At 38.1% G+C, this 23,705-nt stretch overlaps 2 protein-coding genes and 1 non-coding gene across 3 annotated transcripts in view; all 3 read left to right on the forward strand.

The window, feature by feature from the left end:
- Positions 1–19,361, forward strand: part of Smp_134710 (hypothetical protein) — a gene marked incomplete at both ends in the record, with an annotated part of 38,276 nt that extends 18,915 nt beyond the window's left edge. The window contains 2 exon segments of the mRNA XM_018799681.1: positions 18,380–18,816; positions 18,824–19,361. Coding sequence (XP_018651446.1) covers positions 18,380–18,816; positions 18,824–19,361 — 975 coding nt within the window.
- On the forward strand, positions 10,293–10,359 carry Smp_tRNA_00948_Gln_TTG.1.1. The gene has a single exon. It is a non-coding gene (tRNA).
- Smp_119580 (hypothetical protein) lies at positions 11,071–11,544 on the forward strand (the record flags this gene model as incomplete). The annotated part of the gene is made up of 1 exon (XM_018799682.1): positions 11,071–11,544. One exon carries the CDS (start codon positions 11,071–11,073, stop codon positions 11,542–11,544), a length of 474 nt encoding a protein of 157 aa, XP_018651447.1.
- Positions 19,362–23,705: the final 4,344 nt, after the last annotated feature.

Raw genomic sequence — 23,705 nt, forward strand, 5'->3', positions numbered from 1 at the left:
CTATTCGGATTTTAGAGTTGTTAACACGCTAGTTAACTTAATCCTCGCGAATCATTGGTCACCGATTGGTATTCTCCAACTTACTCTGTTCTGGACAATCCTTTCCAGATATTTAAAACCACTACTCATTCTTTTGATGTCCAACTCCCATTCCGGACTCAATGTGTTATTTGATCTGCCACTTTTCGTTTTTCCTCTGAGATTCCAATTTAGCACTTTCCTCGTGATGCAGTTTGATGATTTTCTCAATGTGTGTCCTATGCACCCCAATGTCTTTTCCTAATTTCCTCTTCAGTTGGAAGATAAATTGTTCTCTCCAATAGTAGGCTGTTGCTGATGGTAACCGGCCAATGAACATTGAGAATCTTACGCGGACATTTGTTTATAAATACGTTTATCTTTTTGATGATGGTGGTGGTAGTTCTCTACGTTTCAGCTCCGTACAGTAGGACTGTCTTGACGTTAGTATTAAAGATTCTCACTTTGATATTTGTTGACAGTTATTTTGAGTTCCATATGTTCTTCAATTGTAGGAATGCTGTCCTTCCTGTGCAAGTCCTCGCCTTTACGTCTGCATGAGATTCTCCACGTTCATCGATGATGATGCTGTTCAGCTACGTGAAAGACTCCACGGTTTCTTCATCAATTGTGGTTGGGTTGTTGTTCTCCATGTTGTATTTGGGGATTTCGATTTATCCACCATGTATGTTGAGGCCTACTGATGCAGAGGCTGCTGCCATTGTTTTGAATTATTTCATAATAATATCAGAAGGGGTTTTGTGGATATTAGAGTAATCGTTTAAAGACCCCCATCATATTAAAAGACTAATACTTGAAGGAAAAATATTTTTTCGATAAATTCTCTTCAGGTTCCACAATAATATATCCAATTATATATATATATATATATATATATATATATATATATAATTGGATATATTATTGTGGAACCTGAAGAGAATTTATCGAAAAGAATATTCTTCGTTCAAATATTAGTCTTTTAATATTAGAGTAATTTTAACAGTTGATATCATGAACCAATTGAAGTTAGGCCATCATGGAAAACCTGGAAGCACTGGACGGCCGTTTCGTCCTATTGTGGGACTTCTCATCAGCTCGCATCCACCATCCCGCCTCACGAGATTCGAACTCAGGACCTACAAGTTTCGTGCGCTTACTCTTGACCACTAGACCTCTGAGCCAGCATCCAACGGTGCTAATGTCTCACTTCAGCAAATCCACGAAATTAAGCGACACATCCACCACTGTCTTCAGTGAGTTATTATCTCACAACAGACCTTGATGAAATCGCGCTAGAACTTCATAAAATACCTCTTGAAGCCAGTCACTAGTTAGCATATGTTGATTAATATTGTAGTGAATAAGAACACGGATGAAGAAAACCAAATATGTATTGAGCACAAATTACAACGTTCCTTGATAAAATACAATAACCATACTCTGATACTTTTTTCGCAAAATGTTCGTTAATTGTCTCAGGCTTCATTTTTCTTGGATTTCTACACCAATTGCTTTTCATTTTTGTTATTCTTTTTTTGATCTTCTCAATCTTATGCTGTCAGATATTCTATTCCTTACTCACGATATATACTACTTATGTCGATATAAGTAGCGCACACCACACTCGTCCCCCTTTTAATAAGCTGTACTCGCAATCTCTCCGGTCGCTGTACCACTGTCTTCTTTGGTGCTGTTCATGAATCGTACTCATGATGTTCTTGAAACCATCTCTGTAGTTTACTGGCATTTACACGCTTCTGCTTGTATTCTTTCCTGATCGTGTAAACCGAGCCACGTCTCTCCATGATAATGTACGGTCCCTCGCATTTCGGGATCAACTTTCCTGACTCTGGTCCCCCTTCTATGTTACCCTTCCGTTCTCTAAACTTTTCCAGTTCCGCCACTGTAAAGAGCTTCCACACTCTTCTCTGCTGTTCCTCCTTCTTTATGTCTGATATTTGTTTCTTCTCCACGTTCCTAATTGCTTCCCTCCTGTCTTTTCTTAATCTTGTTGTTGTCCACTTCTGTTGTCGTGGCCAGGTCTTATTATGCATTGGAAGTCGTGGCTGTCTATCACACATAAGTATGAAAGGTGACCTGGTTGTCTTTGTATGGAGGCACGATGCGCCAGCAAAATCAGTGGTAACTCTTTCTCCCAATTCCCTCCTTTAAATGCTAATCATTCCTTTAACGTCCGGTTGTTTCTTTCTGTAAGCCCGTTCGTCTGAGTGTGATACGGTGTAGTTCGTATCCTCTTGATGCCAAACTGCTTTAGACAGGCCTTAAACTCGTCACTTTCAAAACACAGACTCTGGTCGGTTAGTATCATCTTCGGTATTCCGTGACACGCTACAATATGCCGGATTATTACTTCGGTCACTGTTTTTGCCCGCTGGTCTGCAATCGGTGCAGCGTCTACCCATCGTGTAGCATATTCCGTCACTACTAGCAAGTATCGGTTGGCGCTAGCCGTCTGTGGAAATGGTCCCATCACATCTACTGACCATGGATCACCGACTGCTGTTACTGGGACTGACTGCAATGGCGGTCGTGTGTATCGATCGCTTTTCACTAATTGGCACTGCTGGCACGTTAACACGTATTGCGAACATCGTCTCTCAGCCCTGGCCAGTATGCACTTCGCCGTTGTAAATCCATCGTTCTTGAGATACCTGTATGCGCTACCTGCTGACATTCGTGTATCATATTACGCCGCACTGCAAGGGTTTATGGTCAGTCTCGATGTGAAATCCTCTACCTAACAGGTACGGTCTCCACTTGTCTACTGCCCACACAGTCGCTAAACATTCCTTTTCTATCCTTGAATACTTCTGTTCAGCAGACGTGAGAACGTGACTCGCGTATTCCATCACTCCATCAGACTGACTCAAAACGGCACCTATACCATGATCACTTGCATCTGTGGTCACTGTAAACGGTTTCTCCAGTTCGGGCAGTCTGAGCGTCATCTGGCGGTCGTCTAGCATGTTTTTGATTTGACTCAACGTTTGTTGGGAGGTCTCAGTCTACATAAACTTAGTGTTGCTCAGCAACTTATAAAGGCGTGCTGCTATTCCGTTGAAGTTCTTGATCAACCGACTGTAGAACGTCACCCTTCCTAGGAACTGTCTCAATTTCCTTTTCGAATTAGGTACTGCAATGTTCTTTATGGTCAGAATTTTCTCAGCAGTGGTTTTATTTCTCCATTTCCTACTATATACCCCAACAACGTGATGCTAATTTTCGCCATCTGTGACTTGTCCTTATTAATTCGAAGTCCGAATTCTTCAATTCGCTTTAAGACCGCTTCCATATGCTTGACATGATCTATTTCTGCCTGGCTGTACATAACTACATCGTCGCCATACACTTCGACATTATCTAGATCCCTGAGCAGTAGCGACATTAATCTTCTGAACGTAAATGGTGCACCCGCCAACCCTGACGGCATTTGTCTAAATTGATATTGTTTGTCACGTACGGTAAATGTTGTCTTGCTTCAATCGCTCTCTTTTATAGGCAGTTGCCAATAACCTGACAGCAAATCCAGCACTGTAAACACCGTAGCATTCCGCAGCCAATCTAATGTTTCCACTACAGTTGTTATTGTACAAGATTTCAGTTCTGTTATATTATTCAGTTCTCTAAAATCACCACAAAATCTATACTTTCCATTCGGTTTCTTTACCAAGAGTACGGTGGACTATATGGGCTGTCCACCTCCTGAATCATACCTTCTTTCAACATCTCTTGGACCTGTCGATTTACCTCAGCCTCTAAGTGCACAGGGTCACGACGTGTTGTAAATATACTTACTTCATCGTTCTTTATCGGGATTTCGTGCTTTACTTTGTCGCGAAATTCGTACGGCTCTCCTTCTCCAGTGAACAGTTTCGCATATTTTGTGCACAACTCGCTAATGTCTGATTTCTTCGATGAAACGGCTGTTACCACTCTTACCTCAGACAATTCGCTACTTTCATGTATTGAGAACGAACCGTACTTTGTGACCACCTTACCGCTTCTTAAGCCAACTATTGCTCTTACTTCTCTTAGCAAATCTGCTCCTAATATTGGTCTCGATAGGCTTGCGGTTATCACGAACGGAAAATTTACCGCAGAACCATCCACTTTTACGATACTGTTAGATACACCCAATACCTCTACATATGCCCTCCTATGGTGTGAATTGCTAATGTACACGGCTTGAATCTCTTACATTGCTTTTTACCTATTAACGATACTGTTGCCCCCGTATCGATTAGGCTCACTAAATCTCGTTCGTTTATGTTCACTCTGGTATACACTTCTCCTCTATCTATCAGTGCAACAACCCCCAGATCCCTAGAGTAAGAAGAAAACATGTTATAACGTCTAAAATATCTCCGTTTCCGTCTTGTTGTACAGTTAACCTTCGAGTGTCCTGTCCCTCCACAAGCGTAAAACTTATTATTCCCTTTACGATTCACTCATAATGCCGCAGTCTCGTGCTGCAGTTTCTCAATCTTCTTTTTGATACCAGTTATCTCCTGACTTCAGCACATGACCGTAGCTACTGTCCGTGTCATCAACTGTCGCGTCACCTTTGCAAGCTCACTGATATCCATACGTTGCGCGGCGCTTACCAATCCCAGCTGCTGGGAAACGACGACAGTCACGCTGTCAAAAAACTGCGACGCCAACAACTGTGCCTCCGACTCCTCACCGAGAGTCGGCAGCGCGCGACGCAACAACTTCGTAAGCTTCATGGCCAGCACCAGTGGGTCACCATCGATCGGCAACTTCGCCACTCGGAACCTCTGCAGTGCTTCTTTTGTGTCCGCTCTGTGACTGCCTCCCACGTCGTCTTCCCGCCAGCACCGTCCAAGCTGTTGTACACAGCTTTCGTCTTTCCTCTCAGCAGCGTCCCCAGCACCAACGTCTTCGCCTTCGGCTCCTTCAATCCCACCAGCTCCGCCATGGCTTCAAAACTCCTTCACGAAGCCCAGCACTTCTCTAACCTTGGAGGCAGCGACACCAAATGTAATGAATGAGAACACAGGTGAAGAAAACCAAATATGTATTGAGCACAAATTACAACGTTCCTTGATAAAATACAAAAACCATACTCTGAAACTGTATTTGCAAAATGAAATTTAATTATCTCAGGCTTCATTGTTCCTGGATTTCCAAACCAAATGCTTTTCATTTCTGTTATTCTCTTCTTGATCTCAATCTTCTGCTTTCAGATATTCTATTTCTTACTCACGATATATACTACTTATGTCGATATAAGTAGCCCACACCAGAAAATCAGGAGGCGTCCTGGCACTGGGTATAACCTTAAAGAACACCGTTCATAAATCATCAGGCTATCCACTTAAGAAAACTTAAAAGTTCCCTGCTGATGCATTGCATTGCTGTGATACATGTCATAAATAAACTACTTAACAATTACTGAACTAGCAAACTTGAAACAATCTTACATCACATAAATTCATTCAGTATTGTTTGTTTGAATCTTCCCATCGATTTGTTAGGACTGCAACTGGTCAGTCTCAGAGTGAACATCAACTCTGAGATGCGGGTACATCCAGCTGACGAGTCCCAAATAGGGCGAAACGCGCGTCCTGGATTCCACTGCTAGCCACTATCCATCTCTGCTTACCAATCTTATATCACATGTTTGTTCTCTACATCTAATATTACTATTTATATCAAATTGATCATTCCTGTAAACTGACGTGAATTCGGTATTTATTATTCTCAGAATTTATTATTATTATTATTATTATGTGATATATTAGCGCAATTATTATTTTCAGAATCACACGTATACTTGTTAAGAACATTTATATATCAAAGTAAAAGTTCAAGTAGACTGGAAATGGGGGTTACACATATTCCAATAGTAGAGTGATCAATTGCAGCCCTAAACATCAATGGGAAGATTCAAACAAGTAATACTAAGTGAATAATAAAAAATAATATGAAACCTAATCACTTTGGATTATGAGCTAATAATACCAGGGTAGGTTTAAGTTAAAAACAAACTGTTTTTGAATACACAAAAGGGGTTTGAATGTTCCTATCGCCTAGGCTTCAATAAACCTCAGTTTACACCCTTTCACACTTTTATACAACACCACAAAAGACGAGTTTTGATCAATCTTATGGCCTGTTTCGATTATATGTTTGACAATAGAGGGTGATAGATGTTTAGCGTCTACTCTTATCGGGTCATTTGATTAAGTAGGTCTCACTGTACCATGAGCCTTCCATCTATTTATAAGTTTAAGTGGATAACCATTACCCATTATCGCTTTGTTTAACAACTTAACATCATCATCAATAGCGTTGTTTGTGCAAATGCTATCAAGCCTGTTAAATAGGCACCTTATGAAACCCTATTTGTACTGCACGGGGCAATAACTATAATAGCTAAGGTATTGGCCTGTCCACGTTGATTTTCGAAAAATGGATCGTTTGATCGAGCCATCATCTTATTGTCTACTTAGAAGTATATCGAGGAAGGGAAGCTGGTCGTTCATCTCCTCTTCTCACGAAAGACTGATGTGGTTTTGAATAGGGTTAATTTTATTCAGTAAACAGTTCATATCATCCTTCCTTTCACAGACAACTAAGATATCGTCCACATATCTCTTATAAAGTGACATGTTTTCGATTAGGTCTTCAGCCAAATGTTCAGCATGTGCCATAAAACATCTGCTAATAATGGTCCTAACGGACTACCCATAGCAATCCCATCAATCTGGTGAAAATATTCGCCTTCAAAAGTGAACTGAACTTTGTCAGTACATCATAGTAGTAAATCTTTAAGAATTTTTAAAGGGACGAATAATTTGAGGTTGTTTTTAAAGATATGTAGTCACATAATACGTCAATAGTCTTTTTTAAGGATACATTTGTGAATAAGGAATTCACGTCAAATGAACACATTATCTTTCCCTTGATATTAATATCATGTAAATGATCGACCAATTCAAAAGAATCCTTCAGAGAATACTTACATCTTCGAATACTTACGTCTTCGACTAGGATATAGCAATTTTGCTAGCCATTTAGCTAGGTCATGTATAGGTGATCAATTATGCAGGGAAATAGAAGCAGATATGAAAAGGATGAATAACAAGTGGAAAGAACTGGAAAGGATTGTCCAGGAAAGGGTTGGATGGAGAATGCTGGTGTGCGGTCTATGCTCCTCGACAAGGGGTAACAGGCGTAAGTAAGTAAGTATGTGTAGGTGATCGGCTTATTGATAAAATTGGTCGTAAAGGAATATTTGATTTATGAATTTTAAGGTTGTCCATATAAATGAGGATACTCAGAACCCATAGGTTTTAAGAAATTAAATTCCTCTTTATCAATAATATTCATGTGTAACAAATTTCCAGCTTTGAATTTACTCTTCCCTCTAGTTTGTTAATACCTCCAAATTCAAAATCAGGCATGAATTTACTTTCATCTCTGAAGATGGATAACATCTTACTTTTATATTCACATTTGTTCATGATAACCACGCCTGATCCTTTATCAGACTTCACCAAGACAATCTAAGAGTTTGTTCGTAGTTCTTTTAGTGATTTAAATTGCTGAGAAGTTAATATGCTTCTCGGCTTTGGTCCGACATTATGAAATCGGTGTGCTATTTCCACCAGTTTAGCTTTACACCAGCTTTGATTATTTAAAGATTAAGGGGTTAGAGTACTCAGTTGATCATAAAGATTTTCAAATTGGGCATTAAATTCCAATTCAGACATTCGCGTTATAGGTACCGAGAAAACAAAACCAAAAGAAAGTGCTTCCTTTTCATTAGCAGATAATACAATGGGAGATAAATTAGTGACATACTTATCAGGAATAACTGGGAATAAATTGACATGATTAGTATTAATGCAAGATTTTTCGAGCTTTTTTCCGATCCTTTCCTTTGTCTTCAAAATGACCGTACTGCAAAAGTTGATGAATTTAATATGGCAGACTATAGATATTTCTGTTAATATAGGCAATGCTTGAATGTGTAATTCAATTAAATTGATCAGTTTATCTTGGCAAATATCTATATATGATTTCGACTATCAAACGAGATTTGAAATATTCGGTTGTAATTTACTTGAACGTAAATTCTTATATAATTGATTTGGTAATATGTGACTCGACAAACAAGATTTACAAAAGTTCAGTTCCACGCGTTCCGATACAATTTTACATTGTAGCTGTAAATAAATCCCCAAAATCAATAGCTCTGTAAGTGTTCGATATTGGATGCTGACCACATTAGTTTTAGTGGATTCATTTAGCTGAAGGCGCTCGGGCATGCGTTTCTACCAGATCACGTTTCAGAACGGCGTACAAAACATCTACGATCATTAGCCAGATTAGATCAGTCACATCTCGATATATTGATAACCCATCAAATATATCTTCCAACTTCCTGGCTTCTGACTTTTGATTTAACTGGGTGGGTGCGATTCGATTATAGGTGTTACTGGTAAGGTGTTGTCAAACTACAATACTGATGGTATCTTCAGTGGTGAGACCGACATGATCTGGTACACTAAACAATAAACTGTGAGTCTGTTCCTTTTTGGAACTTCATAAATCATTACTTTGCTTTAATTTTTTTATATATTGCGGTATATTGTTCGTAATTTGGGATATTTTTTCTCGTTCATTCCTATACTTTATACTCGCCATGACAGATCAGACTCCCAAGCTCCTTAACATTAATACTCTTACATCACCCTCGTTTCAACTAATGCCTTTTTGGCCGAGCAATATCGAAGCCTGGTTCTGCTACGCGGAAACCGATTTCCACGAGCACAACATTACTGATTCAGGCGCACAGTTCCTCGCGGTTGTAAAGGCACTACTGTGCGAGTTCAACAGGTACGTAACACTTAGTATGTTTACTAGTGATGTTTTGGAACCTTACGAAACTCTGAAGCGGTCGATTCTTAAACGCGGAGATCTAACTGATAGACAAAAATTAGATTTACTCCCTATAAGTATCGTCCTGCAACATGGCTTCGCGACAGATATGTTGCTAAGAATGAGAGAGGTGATTGGCCAAAGAACTTTCGATGAGGGCCTATTCAAACAGCTTTTCGTATCTAAACTTCCGCAACAGGTGCAAGCAGTTCTCGTCTCGTTTCAAAACAACGCCGTAGATGAGCTGGCTGCATCTGCCGACCGCATACTTAAAATTACGAAGACCTCTAACGCCAAGGTATTCTCAGTCCAAGAAAAAACTCAAGAGAGACAGAATGACATTTCGGATCTGTGTCATACACTGACACGTTTCCTCCGATTTCGTAATGACCATAAACGATCACATACTCCTCGAAGAACCACTTCACATAGGCGATCTGTCTCTAGACCACGAGAGACAGATAACCCCGACTGGTGCAGGTATCATAATCAGTATGGAAACTCCTCCATAAATTGCAGAAAACCCTGCAATTATCCGAACTCAAAATCCAAAAAGAATTCGGGAAACTTCCCAGCCGACACGCGTTAACGGCAACCGTAGCCGGAAAAAAAACAGCCGTCTGTTATACGTCACGGATGTGACCACGAAAGTTCGCTACCTCGTCGACATTAGCGCAGAAGTTAGCGTTATTCCTCTGAATTCTAACGACATGCTTCACGAGTCTGTTTTAAGCTTACAAACGGAAAACCGATCGCCACATATGGGAAAAGGTAAGTTTACCTGAACGTGGGTTTACGCAAACCCATCCACTGGATTTTTGTGGTTGCAGATGTTTCTATGCCAATCATTGGTATAGACCTGCTACAACACCACAATCTACTCATTGATACGCGCAAATGAAGGCTAACAGACGGAAACACTAAGTTATCTGTTGGCGTATCTCCTCTTTCTGGTTGCAAATTATCTTCAGTAACAATTAAGCATACCATAGACCCCTTATATCAACCATTACTCGATAAGTTCTCTGCGATATATCAACTGCAACTGAAATTGCCGTGTGTAACCAGCCGTGTTACACATCACATCACGACTACAGGACCATCTGTATTCTTGAAAGCACGCCAACTGGCTACCGTAAAGTTGAGGTTGGCTTTAAAACGAATTCGATCACATGATAGAGTTAGGAATCATTAGACCGTCAAATAGCCCATGGGCATTTCCTTTGCACATGGTCCCTAAAAAGGACAGCAACTATTGGCGTTCAACTGGTGATTATCGGCGTCTGATGGATAGTTTCTCGCAGTGGAATCCAGGACGCGCGTTTCGTCCTATCAGGACTCAGTGGCTGAGTGGATAACGCGATGGCGTTTGAAGCAAAAGGTACTGGGTTCGAGTCCCAGAGTGAACATCAACTCTGAGATGCAGGTACATCCGGCTGACAAGTCCCAAATAGGATGAAACGCGCTTCCTGGATTCCACTGCTAGCCACTATCCATCTTTGCTTATCTTAAGTATTAATCCAGAAATAGATTCCAACAGTTACCATTCATTATTCTCATCGAGATGTTCATAATTCCATGTTGTTATTATAATTAATCAGATTATCTTTAAAACTGTTTTTTAATACACCAATGTTTGACTATGACAACTTTAGCTACATGTCTACATTCGTATTTTGGGTAAAATGTGACCTGAAACATTCGGCTAAATATATATCTGGTTACATGAAAGGAGTCACTCAAAATTCTCTCTATCACAGATTAATTTTAATAAGATACTCAATGAATAATGTAGTAGTCATCAGTTGAATTGAATCATTTTAATAAAGATGATATTCATCATTCATCAAACCTGCAACCATAAATGCTAAAATAGCTATTCAACTGATTGGTCAATCAGATAAGTCAGTTCTTATTGAATAATTATGACTAATAAAATTACTACGAAATTACTTACAATACATACAACAGTATTTAAACTGAACTACTCAATTCAACAAGTTAATGTGTGCAATTCTTAATTAACTCACTCGTAAATCTTGGTTAAACTGGTGAATTGTGAACGACTTTCAAGGGTCACAATCATTATCATTTATTCAAGCTACAACGATAAATAAAATGAAATGGATTAGTAAAATTGCTTATGGAACGGGTCAAATGCTTAAAGATCTTGTTTTGGGATTTATATTTGTATTCTACATCATATTCTATGAAGGATGTATCAGTCTGAGCAGTTCACAAGTTGGGGCATTATTATTGTGTGGTCAGATTGTCAATGGGTTAGCCACACCATTGATTGGTTATTTATCAGATCGTTCACTCGGTCCGACTGAAAAATCGACAGCTGGTCACCAGTCGATAACGTGTGAAGATGAAAGTGTAAAGAAGTATGAGAAATTGTTGAGTCAAATGAAACAGCAGTTGAGACTTGGACCGAGAAAATCATGGCATTTAGGTGGATGTTTATTGATAGTTATTGCCTTCCCATTGATGTTCGGACAACCGGAATATTTAGTTGGGCTTCCAGTTTGGGCGAAGTTATTGATCAATGGCATGTTTATGATTTGTGTTCAGGTATGTCTTATTGTATGAATGAATGTTTGTGGTTATGATGTGGAATTCTCGGAATCACTCGAAAACTATTAGGTGATAAAGTTAGTTGATGGAGTGAATATTTTAGTACGATGTGTTTGATGTAAATCTGTGTACATGTGTAGACATTGGAATGAATATCAAGAAAGCTTTACTATTTCAGTATTCTTTAATTAAGGTGCTGATAATCATCATTTACAAAATAAATCAATCATTATTTCGACTTTAATTAGGATTAGAAATCTTCTATTCAATTAAATAAATGCAGCTTAGCATAGTTTTTCAGTTGAACGCGATAATTAACTATTCTTTAGCAAATTCAGGCGTGACCATTTTGTACCTGATTTCGTCAAAGAAGCACAGTTAAGATCCTCAGGTTGCTTAGACAACGAATTTAGTATGATTTCGAACTTCGTTATCCAAACTCCTAAGGTAAACTGCAAAACGTCTCTTAAATAATTATAAACTAACTCATTTCTAACTTCTTTTTCTCCTTTTTGTAAATCATTCATATGAAGTCCAATGATAATATTCATTTGATCTGTTGATGTTGCTGTAATCTGTTACACCAGCTAAAATTTGAAAATAATAACCAAAAATAGTTCCAGAAATGAAACGTAACAGATTTTGCTGATAACCTTGGTAGTTAATACAATAGACTTAAACTGATGAACTGACAGAGTACATTGGAAATTCTTGGTTTACACCATGTACAAGTCATGTCTAAAGAAAATATAATAACAAGACGAAACAGCTGCCTTGAAAATTCTCTCTTTTTGAATGGTTTCCTAAATTAAATCAGTCCCTCATGTAAACGATCCCTAATTTCTAAAAAATCCACAAAACATCATTTATGGGCATACTAATAAACGTATATTTTATGGTATCCTATTTAGTAGTAAATTGTATAGTAGTGAATGAGAACAAAAGTGGGGACAATGGAATGTATTTGAACACTAAATTACATAGTATTATAGGAAAATCTGAGAACCATACCGTAAATAATTCATCTGCGAAATATTAATCAGTCGTCTCAGACTTCATGGTTCCTTTGTTTCCACACCAATCATCCTCTGTTCTCGTTCTCTCTTCTTCGATTTTCTTAACTGTCTGCCTCCAGGCATTCCACATTCGACTGATAATACATACTACTTATAACTGTCGACATCACTACAACACAACTTACAATCACCATTCTTCTACGATCCACTGACATCTGAAACTACATAGGTTCCAAATTATCGTGTATCCACTTGCAGTCATCTTCAACATACATTTCTCTCAGTTCCACTGGTTCTTGTGTTATTCGGAATCGGATGAATTGGCTAAACACTGATTTCGTGTTGATGAGAGTTTATAATAAAACAACATTCAAACTAATCGATTTTCTTTTTGTCTACCCAACAATGTTTTAAAGGTTGGTTGTGCAGCTGTACAAATTCCTCACTTATCAATTATCAATGATTTGGCAGACCAACATGATGAACGAGTATTACTTGCATCGTTACGATATTTCTTCTGTGGAATCGGCCACATAACTATGTTGCTTATAACATATTTATTTTTCAAATCAAAAAAATCCGGTTTGTTAATTTTGAAATCAGTAAATGAAACTGACAACCATGTGAATAACAGTCAACTATTCACAAAATCATTCTTAACAACTAACAATAATGTTAAAAGTGATAATCAGTCGACAAATGTTGGAAAACAGTCAGTTGTACATTCAGAATACAATACGATAATTCAAGATTTGCCCATATTTCGAAATGTTGCATTGATTCTTGTTGGGATTGGAGTATTATTCACAATAATCTTCCATTGTGGTGTTCGTGAAGGTAAACCGAAAGCACAACAACCTTTCACAATACAATCCAATGAAAGTAAGTTAAATATCATGTTGATTTAGATAGAATTTCCGAAATCTCGAATATGTATGAATATTGTTTGTTGATATGTTCACGTGTTTCAACAAATGGAGCTGATCCAGATGAAAGCATTTTTAGAGAGATCTCTGTACTGATTTCATTATTGCATAGTGAATGATCAGTTTGAAAGAGATAGTGATGATGAAAACACTGGAAAACTTACTTTCCACTTAACTGTTATTTTTGTCGATGTAGTAGGAATGAACTAAAATTGATCGCAAATCTCTGTCACTCATTATTTTCAAGTTTCATTGGTTAGTGTTATGACGAATGTACAGGTTGACATTGAATTGAGTAGTGGACTGAACTCAGTTGGATAATTGCCAAAATGTTAGTTATCATCAAACATTAAGAGCACGAAGTTCAGAGAATGGATCTTTCCAACGAATTTATAATCAAATTGTACAATCATATACACATGAAAATTGTTTGTTTATGTATTAGTTCCATGAGGAAATGTGAACAAGTATAAACCAAGATGACGTTATATATAGTACGAATAATAACAATGGACTCGATCAGTTAGTGATCAATTATAACGTGAATGTAGTAAGATGATTAAAATGTTTTTGTTTCAATAGAAAACAAACATGGAATGGCCAGATGACCAACTTATATAGTTGGGTTCCTTGAAGCAGAAAAAGTAATTTCATTCACTCTTTATGTTATGGAATACATCGGATATTAAGTACGGAATGCATTGACGAAGAACTCTCATTCCTCAGGAAAAATCTGACAAAAAATAGTTTTCCAGACCGCTTCATAGATAAGAATATGAAAAGAAGTAGTTGTGACAAGATATCCGGTTGTTTGGTTCCAAAGAAAAATCTTTATATAAGTTTGAAATTTAAGGGTGGTCGTACATCTGAGGTAATCAAAAATCGCTTAACGACAGCAATTAAAGGAACATTCAGTGCGGTAAGACTGCGAATACCGTTCACTGATAGGAATTTGTTTTTTGTATCCATAAAAGATAAGCTTCCCCATCTGGTCGCCTCCATGTCCATCTATCGGTCCACCTGTTCTTGTGCAGCAAGGTAAATAATAAGTACTTATACCTTCTTGATTTTGGTTGTAGTCGTTCTCCACTTCATGTTTCAAACTTGTTCATCCTAAACAACTTTTAAATTAAATAGCTTGCCAACATCCAACTAACAATATTATTATCATGTGAAAATATGAGAATTGAGTTGGTGTAGTTGGTTTTCTCCGTGTGTTATTATTGTAACTATCCATAACACTGATGACCAAATAGTTTTCCAAATTCACTGAATTCTTCTAACGTAGGAGATCATCCGACTTTGATGTACTTCGATCTTTATCCCTTCCATTATACATGTATACATTTATATATGTATATATAATTCAAATGAAATGTGGTGTTGACATGTAAATAGTAACTGGACTAATTATATACTTATGAGAAACTCAGCCCTGTGAAATCAGGGTCGGTCATTGAATGACATGTACTAGTCAGTAATGAGATTAACTTGTTTTGGGTTAGAAGAGTTTGTGAAAACGAATTCACCTCGGATAACCATTGTTTATCACTGAAATTATTTAACTGAGATTCAACTGCTTCTCTGTGAAATGTTGACTTCTTCTTGTGGGGAGTAGTGTAACGTTGTGTACTATATTACATCTACATAGCTTATTCTAGTTACTGGCCAAGCCAATTCACCTATATATCAGAGTCATTATTCGCTTATTAACCTTGACTGTATTTTTATATGAGCGTATATGTAAACCTTTCGTATCCTATTCATCATATGTCTGTCATTCATGTTTGTCTGATTATAAATATTGAGTAATGCTTGCTCATAGCGAGTTGGCTTCCCAGCCATCTCCAATATGCATTATTTTCGCTTCGCTCTTGAGTTGGCTTCCCAGCCATCTCCACTATGCATCATCTTTTCATTCATCAATAAAAATGTAGTTGCCGCTTCCTTTTGCCTTCTGATATTATACATTGTTAAGATTGGTATAATAACGGTTATCGAAGTGAACTATTACTGAAGCACGGCACTACATTCTAATTGAAGTAACTTAGTTGTGGTGATTGAAGTGTATGAAAGAAGTGTATGTTCATCACAAACAAGAAATCAGGAAACAAATGGAGATGTTTGAATTGTACAATTACTATGATTTTGTTACACAAAGCGTGTCGAATGATTTTGATGTTAACGATGATGATGATGTTGTGTCTTCTGACAGTATCTCCAGATCTTTACATGTTATACTACGGCTGAAAAGTGGTTTTTCTTCAACGGAAAATACAAAGATATCGGGCTCGTTTGTCGCTTCCGATCATCCATATCCTCAACTAACCAGTCCTTGTAAATAATCCACTCGCTCTCATTTTCACCGAGAATTTCTACGTTGGTCCTCGAGAATCATTTTAGTATGGTTTGAACACTGTCGATCATGTTGATTGAGACACTCACTTTTATTCAATTATCAGTAAATTTGTGGGGAATTATCCACATGATTGTAGGCGACTGAATGGTGCTGTTCGATTAGACACACACAAGTCGCTTCAACCGCAATGTTTCTCCATTATATCCTCTAAACAACAAGTTGTTTGAGTTTACACAACTTATAATGTGTACTGTTGTTGAATACAAACATTCCAAATAACATTGTCTGACATCTGTAGGTGACAGTCAGTCCACACAAACAAGTTGTAGGTATTGAATCAGATTCATGTACATTATTTCTTGTAATCTAAAATTAGTCAGAATTTGACACTTATTTCTTTCTATTGTTCCAGAAACAGCAGGTGAATTCCCAGAAGTGAATGGCACAAGCAACAATAACGGGTTCAATAATGATAATTCTGTGGTGGTTTTTCAAATCAAATCTAGACGCAAACGGACCTACAGTCTTTCATCTACACTGCCTTGGTATGCTTGGTTTACACTACCAAGATTTTGGTTGAGCTGTTCTACATGCAGTATACTGCGTCTTGGTGTAACTGTTTCTGTGGTAAGCAATAAAAAATTAAAGTGCCTTATAGAATAACGACAAGTGAAGATAATTTTCTATATAGAACCTCTTCTATATGATCATATTTAGGAAGTCTGTTTGAGGATTATAACTCAATGAGGGATTCATGATTGATGTATGAGTTTCCGAATTACAATTCCAAACATATACCAAGTAAACGAAAAACTTGTCGCTGCACTCGACATTTTGGCATTCCGATAACGATGCATATACTACTACAGATTCGAGTTAATTGAAGTTGTGAATATTTACACTGAGATATGATAAACTTAACTAATAAGTGCTTTTAATGACTAAATAATAAAAAAAGTGAATAAACCCCTTATCATATGCTCACTAGTGACTGGCTCCATCAGGTATTTCCTGTAGTTCTAGTGAGAAGCAGTGACCAGTGGAGTTCAACCAGATCTGTTGTGAGATCGTAACTCACTGAAGACAATGGTGGATGTGTCGCTCAATTTCGTGGATTGGTTGAATTTAGACATTAACACCGTTGGATGCCGGTTCAGTACTCTATCGGTTAAGTGCTAGCACGTGAGACTGGTAGGTTCTGGGTTCGAATCTCGTGAGGCGGAATCGTTGATGCGCGCTGCTGAAGAGTCGCACAATAGGACGAAACAGCCGTCCAGTGCTTCCAGGTTTTCCATGCTGGTCTAGCTTCAATTGACTCATGATTTCAACTATATATACACAATAATATTTGTCAGTAAATATTTTTTGCTTTTGTGTTTTCAGTTGTACAGTGGTCCATTTTTGTTGAATTCATTAAAAATGAATAAAAGTTCAATGGTTTCTGTTCAATTAGTTACTACAATTTCTTGTTTGATCACGTCAGTTGCTGTACAAAGAATCAATAAATTACTCGGGAATTATGTAAGTGGAAGTAATTGACGATTTCAACAATATTGAAATCAAGTTAAAAGTTTGTTACTGAAAGATATTTCACTTTTTATTGAGCGCTGATTCATAACAGTTTGGTTGACTACGTTTTAAACCTCATTCATGATTTATTTGCTATTTGAATACAACTTGATCTGTCTATCTACAATCGGTAATGAAAAAGCAACAGGTTGTTTCTACTATAAACCGTTGAAAGTTCTATTTAAACAGTTTCACCGCGTTTAGAATCATCTGAGTCTTAACAGATATAGGCAGAAATGAACAGTAATTGTAAGACCTGATGCGACTTCGATCGAGAAGAAACAATTCATGTCCATAATTATAAGGACATCAATCTTGAATTTTATGGTGTTGACGAGAATTGACATGGGGCCTCACATGGTGTTAAACAGAACACATTGAGAAACAATTTAGATGGCCACCGAGTACATTATCAGTAGAATCATGCAAAGTCAGAGAGTGTTTAATATACAGATAACAAGTTCTAATTCACGACTATGAGAAAGCTAACTCATAAACACATTGGTGCTCAGCTTGCATTCTTTGACATTTTAGAAGGTCGGTGACAGTCGACAGAAAGCAATAGGATGGCATGTATGTGATGTCTTCACGAAATCGATAACTTCTGTAGGCTTCGAACTTGTAACAAACACAATCAATGCCACAAACATTAACACTGAGACATTAGTATTCAGACTGAACACTCAAACATTACACATTATCGCATTCAAGTATTCTGAGTAGGAGTTTAAATGCCTATCGTTAATTCATAACACTCTAAATGGTCAATTAACCATCTTGCCAATGATTGACTTGACTTGATGCAATATATTCTAGGAATGGCTTCACTATTATTCATACATGAATTCCGATAAGCGTTTTGAAGAACTCAGCACGTTCGTCTATCTTATAACATGATTACATGAAATATTCATAAAACTTATATCTCTTTCAGTGTGTACATGTTCCGCTAAAAATCGTAAATGCTTTTTTAATTTTAGATTGGTTCAGTCGTCGGTGTTCTATTTATCCTTGCATCTTGTACAATCGCTTACTTCTTAAAATCAGCCGATGAAAACCTCATAGCAATCTATGTTTCTGCAGCTATTCTAGGCATTGGTAACACAATCAATAATGTTCGAGCAGTGGTTGTGATTGCAACATTGATCGGTGTAAATCAAGTACACACAGCAGCATTTGTTCATGGGGTCGCATCATTTTTTGACAGAATCTTGACTGGTGTCTTCATTCAATGCATACAACTCTGTGTACCTCAGTTAACTTATAGACATATAGAGGTGTATATTGTAGGTAGTTTGGCAGTATTCGGTGGTATTCTTGCGACAATTGATCATTTCATTTACTCAGAGACTGTAGAAAGTACATATGCATTAAGTCTTTCATGTTTTAGTCGAAGATCAACTTCATCATCGTCTTCGTCATCATCGAAATTTCAGGGTGACAAGGATATCGAGTCTAATATTCAAACATCCCATCACGGTGTTAGCAATGATAAAGAAAATAAGGATAACTGTGGATATTAATAAACATATATATGTACATAAACACAAACCAAAAATCTTTCATCATAAAAAAGTAATCTCTATTTTAAATTTCCCTATCAATATTCAATCCATCGGTTTATCACTGAATATTCATCTACTATTCCTTTCAAAGAAACGTGTCTTAGCATTAAACCCGGACAATTATCACGTGACTTATTCGCCAGTCGATATACGACTTATGCAATGCGGCACGAACACTCGGCATTGTTTCCATCTGGAGAAAGTTAATTCGAAATCATTCATGTGCTTCTTTAGTTGCTGTGCGCACTTGGTTACAACAACACTTTTAATTGAAGCAAAAATTTCTCCGGGTAAACGTCAAGTAGTTCCGTACACCAACTCAGCTGGACAGCATCCAATATCCCGTTCAATTTATTCTCTTAGACCTAACATGAGTAAGGGCAGCTTATTTGCCTAATCGCTGTTAACAATGACGGTTGTTAGAGATGCCTGTAACTGTCTGTGAAGGCGTCCAACTGTTATATCCTAGAGAAGACACGAGTACGGGTAATTTCCGGGACCTATTAATGGACGATTATTCTATATATAATCTCATTGTTTAACTAATGAGTAATTAGATTAATTTATATATGTTCATCTTATTATAAGCTTCATTTTGACCTATGGATTATTATTATTTAATTTACTGTCCCTAAATTATATTCACTTTATTGACTATTTTCTCCCACGTTCACAGCCACATTTGGCTTGATCCTGTACAAATATTATCTTCTATTTTATGGTGTGATGTGATCTCTCTCTCTGGTATGTAAACCGAGTATGTTTGAAATAAATGATTCGTATAGCTATAGCTGTAATTGGTGTTCTGGACTCAATTTGATGGGCTAGGCGGAAAAGGAACCAATAAGGACGCTAGACTACTCATATTAGTCGAACGTCATTGATTTGTCACAGTGTGAATATTACAAAAGTTGTGTTTCGATTGGTGGATACATCACGTGACAAAAAGTCACAGCAACAACCATAACATAAAACATAGGATCATAGGATGTGGTGTGAATAAGTTGAATTCCTAAGAGTTCTGTCAGTTGTTGGAACATTCGACTTCCAAACTGAGATCCTCTATCAGTTGTGATGATTGCTGGCACGCCACGGTAAAGAATACAATTTTCGACTAGGGTTTTGGTCATGGATTCGACTGAAGTCTCTGTAGGAAGTAATCTCCTACACATGTAATTCTAAACCATTCTCTAGACTATCGGGTACAGAGTCCCAGCTTAGCCAAAGTCAGAACAAGTAAGCTATTTGTCTTGATAAACTTTATCTGTTTCTAAAACGTAAATTAACACTGTTAGCATACAAAATAAACATTACGGTCTATGAAACAGGGAAAAGGAGAGACATAAATGACACAGTGAACAGTAACTGGAGGATAGGAAAAGTGAGTCAACAAATTGGATATTAGAAGGGGTTTTTGTGGATATTGTAGTATGTTTTTCTTTTGGTCTAGCTCCAATTGACTCATGATCTCAACTGCTAAAGCGAATATTGTTTCATAATGAACACAAAATTGTGATTGGTGAATAAACAAGGCATAGTCATACAAGATCAAAGAAAGTTATAATCTATGTACATAGTAAAATTTATACCATCTACCTTATGTCGAAAATGCTTTCTCGACAAGTAAATCGCTAGTAAATCTTTTCCGAAAGAACAGTATCTCGTTTGATTAGAATTCAATCTCTTCGAGAAAAATAAAAGCGGTTCCTACATACCATTTACTAACTGTTGTAAAACGGCTTCTACCGCCACATTCGATGCATCGGTCATGATAGCTAATGACATCTCACTCTTTCATCTAGCTAGCATACTTTCTTTGTTTAGTGCTTTATTGGAGTTTTCGAGTACCTGTACCGCATGGAATGTCCGAGCATATCCACGTGTCCATCAATGATTACATTATTGCCGCACAATTCGGGATAAACGATCTATAATAATTTATTAGCCTGAGAAATCGTCGTAACTTCTTCCGTGAGTCAGGTAACGGAAAACTATTCTATCACCCGATTGACTGACAGGCACGCGCGCTAGAGAGAAGACAAGAAAACTAAAACACTATGTGATTTATTCCCCATTCTGATCTGGTACTCGAGTTCAGATTAGTGTAAGAAGATACATGAATAAGTAAATGACTAACCCGACCACAACATGCAACAATTAGGAAAATACAATTATGTACAAAACTGGTGGATTAAAATAGAAAATAGAGTACAAAAGATTACGTCGAAATTATAATAGCTTTGGAACAGAAAATGCCATGTCAGTGAATCATACATCAAACGAAAGCTTATGATCTGTCGAATAGACTAGGAACAAAAGTAAATGTGACTGCTTTACAAGCCTTGAATTAGACGAAATAATTACCTTAATTACTTACTGACATACTTACACCTGTTACTCCCAATGGAGTATAGGCCACCGACCAGCATTCTCCAAACCACTCTGTCCTGGGCACTCATTTCTAGTTCTATCCAATCACTGTTCATTCTTCTCATGTCTGTCTCCATTTCTCGGAGTAATGTGTTCTTTGGTCTTCCTCTTCCCCTTTGGCCTTCAGAACTTCATGTGAAAGCTTGCCTTGTGATGCAGTTCGGTGGTTTTCTCAATGTGTGTCCTATCACCTTCCAGTACTTCTTCCTCCACTGGATGGAATCTGGTTTGTTGTCTTCCACAGTAACATGTTGCTGATAGTGTCTGGTCAACGGATCCGAAGTATTTCGCGTGGACAACTGTTAATAAACACCAGTATCTTCTGGATGATGTCTTTCGTAGTTCTCCAAGTCACCGCCCCATACAGTAGAATTGACTTGACATTTGTATTGAAAATTCTGATCTCGGTGTTGGTTGACAGACAATTGTTTTGAGTTCCAGATGTTCTTCAGTTGTAGATATGCTACTCTTGCTTTGCCGATCTGCTTATTCACATCTGCATCAGACCCAGCGTAGTCACCAATGATGCTGACCAGATATGTAAAGGTTTCCACATTCTCCAAAGTTTCTCCGTCAAGTGTGATTTGATTGGTGCATGCTGTATTGTATCGGAGAGTCTTTCTGTTCCCTTTGTTTATATTGAGACCTACTGCTGCTGAGGCTGCTGCAACACTGGTCGTCTTCTCCTGCATTTGTTGTTGCGTGTGTGATAGAAGAGCCAGATCATCTGCAAAATCTAAATCATCAAGCTGCATCCTAGCTGTCTATTGTATCTCATGCTTCGCTCCACATGCTGACATCTTCATGATCAAGTCGATCACCAGGACAAAGAGAAAGGGTGAGAGCAAGCAACCTTGCCTGACACCAGTCTTTACCTCGAATGAGTCAGTGAGTTGTCCTCCACGAACCATTTTGCAGTTTAATCAATAATAGGTATTCCGGATAATATTGACTATCCTCCAAGGTACGCCGTAGTGTCGAAGAAGCCTCCATAGTGTTGTCCTGCCCACACTATCAAATACCTTCTCATAGTCAATGAAGTTGATGTAGAGTGATGAATTCCATTCGATTGATTGTACCACAACGATCCGTTGAGTTGCGATTTGGTCTGTACACGATCGATCCTTACGGAAATCAGTCTGTTGATCTCGAAGTTAGGCGTTTACGGAGTCCTTCATTCTGTTTGACAATACCCTGTTGAGGACTTTTCCTGGTATTGAGAGAAGAGTGATGCCCCTGTGGTTATCACACTTGCTGAGATCGCCTTTCTTTCGTATTTTGATCAGAAGTCGTTCCTTCCAGTCTGTTGGTACTTGTTCTTCATCTCAAATCTTACTGGAAAGGATGTGGAGTATCTATGCAGTTGCTGCTACATCTACTTTCAGTGCCTCTGTTGGAACATTGTCTGTTCCCGCTGCTTTGCCGCTCCTGATTTGTCTGATGGTCATGCTGATCACTTCAATTGTTGAGGGGCCAATATCGATTGCGAGGTCCGTGGGTGTCGCTTCGAAGTTGGGTGGGTTCAGTGGAGCTGGTCGGTTCAAGAGTTCTTTGAAGTGTTCTACCCACCTGTTCCGTTGTTCTTCAATGTTGGTGATTACCTTGCCTTCCTTGCTTTTCACTGGGCGTTCTGGTCTACGGTAATTTCCAACGCGTTTCTTTGTTGTGTCGTACAGTTGTCTCATATTTCCTCCTCTTGCAGCCTTTTCCGCTGTCATTGCTAAATTCCCACTTGTTTGTTTACTTCTGTGTATTCGGCTTGTGCTTTGGCTTTTTCTTCTCTTGTTCGGCTGTTATTGATTGCTGCCATTTTTGTTCCTCCTTTCTTCAATCTGATCCAGTGTACCAATAGTGATACATTCCTTGTGATGGTGCTTCTTTTCTCCCAGACCCTCACGACATGTCGAAGTGACTGCCTCTTTTATCCCTTTCCAGTTGCTCTACATAGTAGTTCCCTCTCCATTGAGATCATGAGGCCTGGAACCTGTTGCTGAGGGCTATGTTGAATTTGTTGAGTTTGTCAACTTCTCGAAGAAAGGCCGTATTAAACTTTTGTGATGTTGTCCGCCCCATCGTCCAGTGCTTCTTAAGTTTTAGTTTCATCTTGACGATCAGCAAATGATGATCGGATGCTATATCAGCTCCTCTCCTGGTTTTCACATCCTCCATCGTCCTCCTGAACTTTCTGTTGATGCAGATATGGTCGATTTGATTCTGTGTAGTGTGGTCCGGTGAAATCCAAGTGACCTTGTGTATGTTTTTGTGTGGGAATATGGTGCCACCTATGACCAGTTTATTAAAGGCACATAGG

The sequence above is a fragment of the Schistosoma mansoni genome, chromosome 3, assembly GCF_000237925.1.
Source record: "Schistosoma mansoni strain Puerto Rico chromosome 3, complete genome".
Taxonomy (NCBI): Eukaryota; Metazoa; Platyhelminthes; class Trematoda; order Strigeidida; family Schistosomatidae; genus Schistosoma; species Schistosoma mansoni.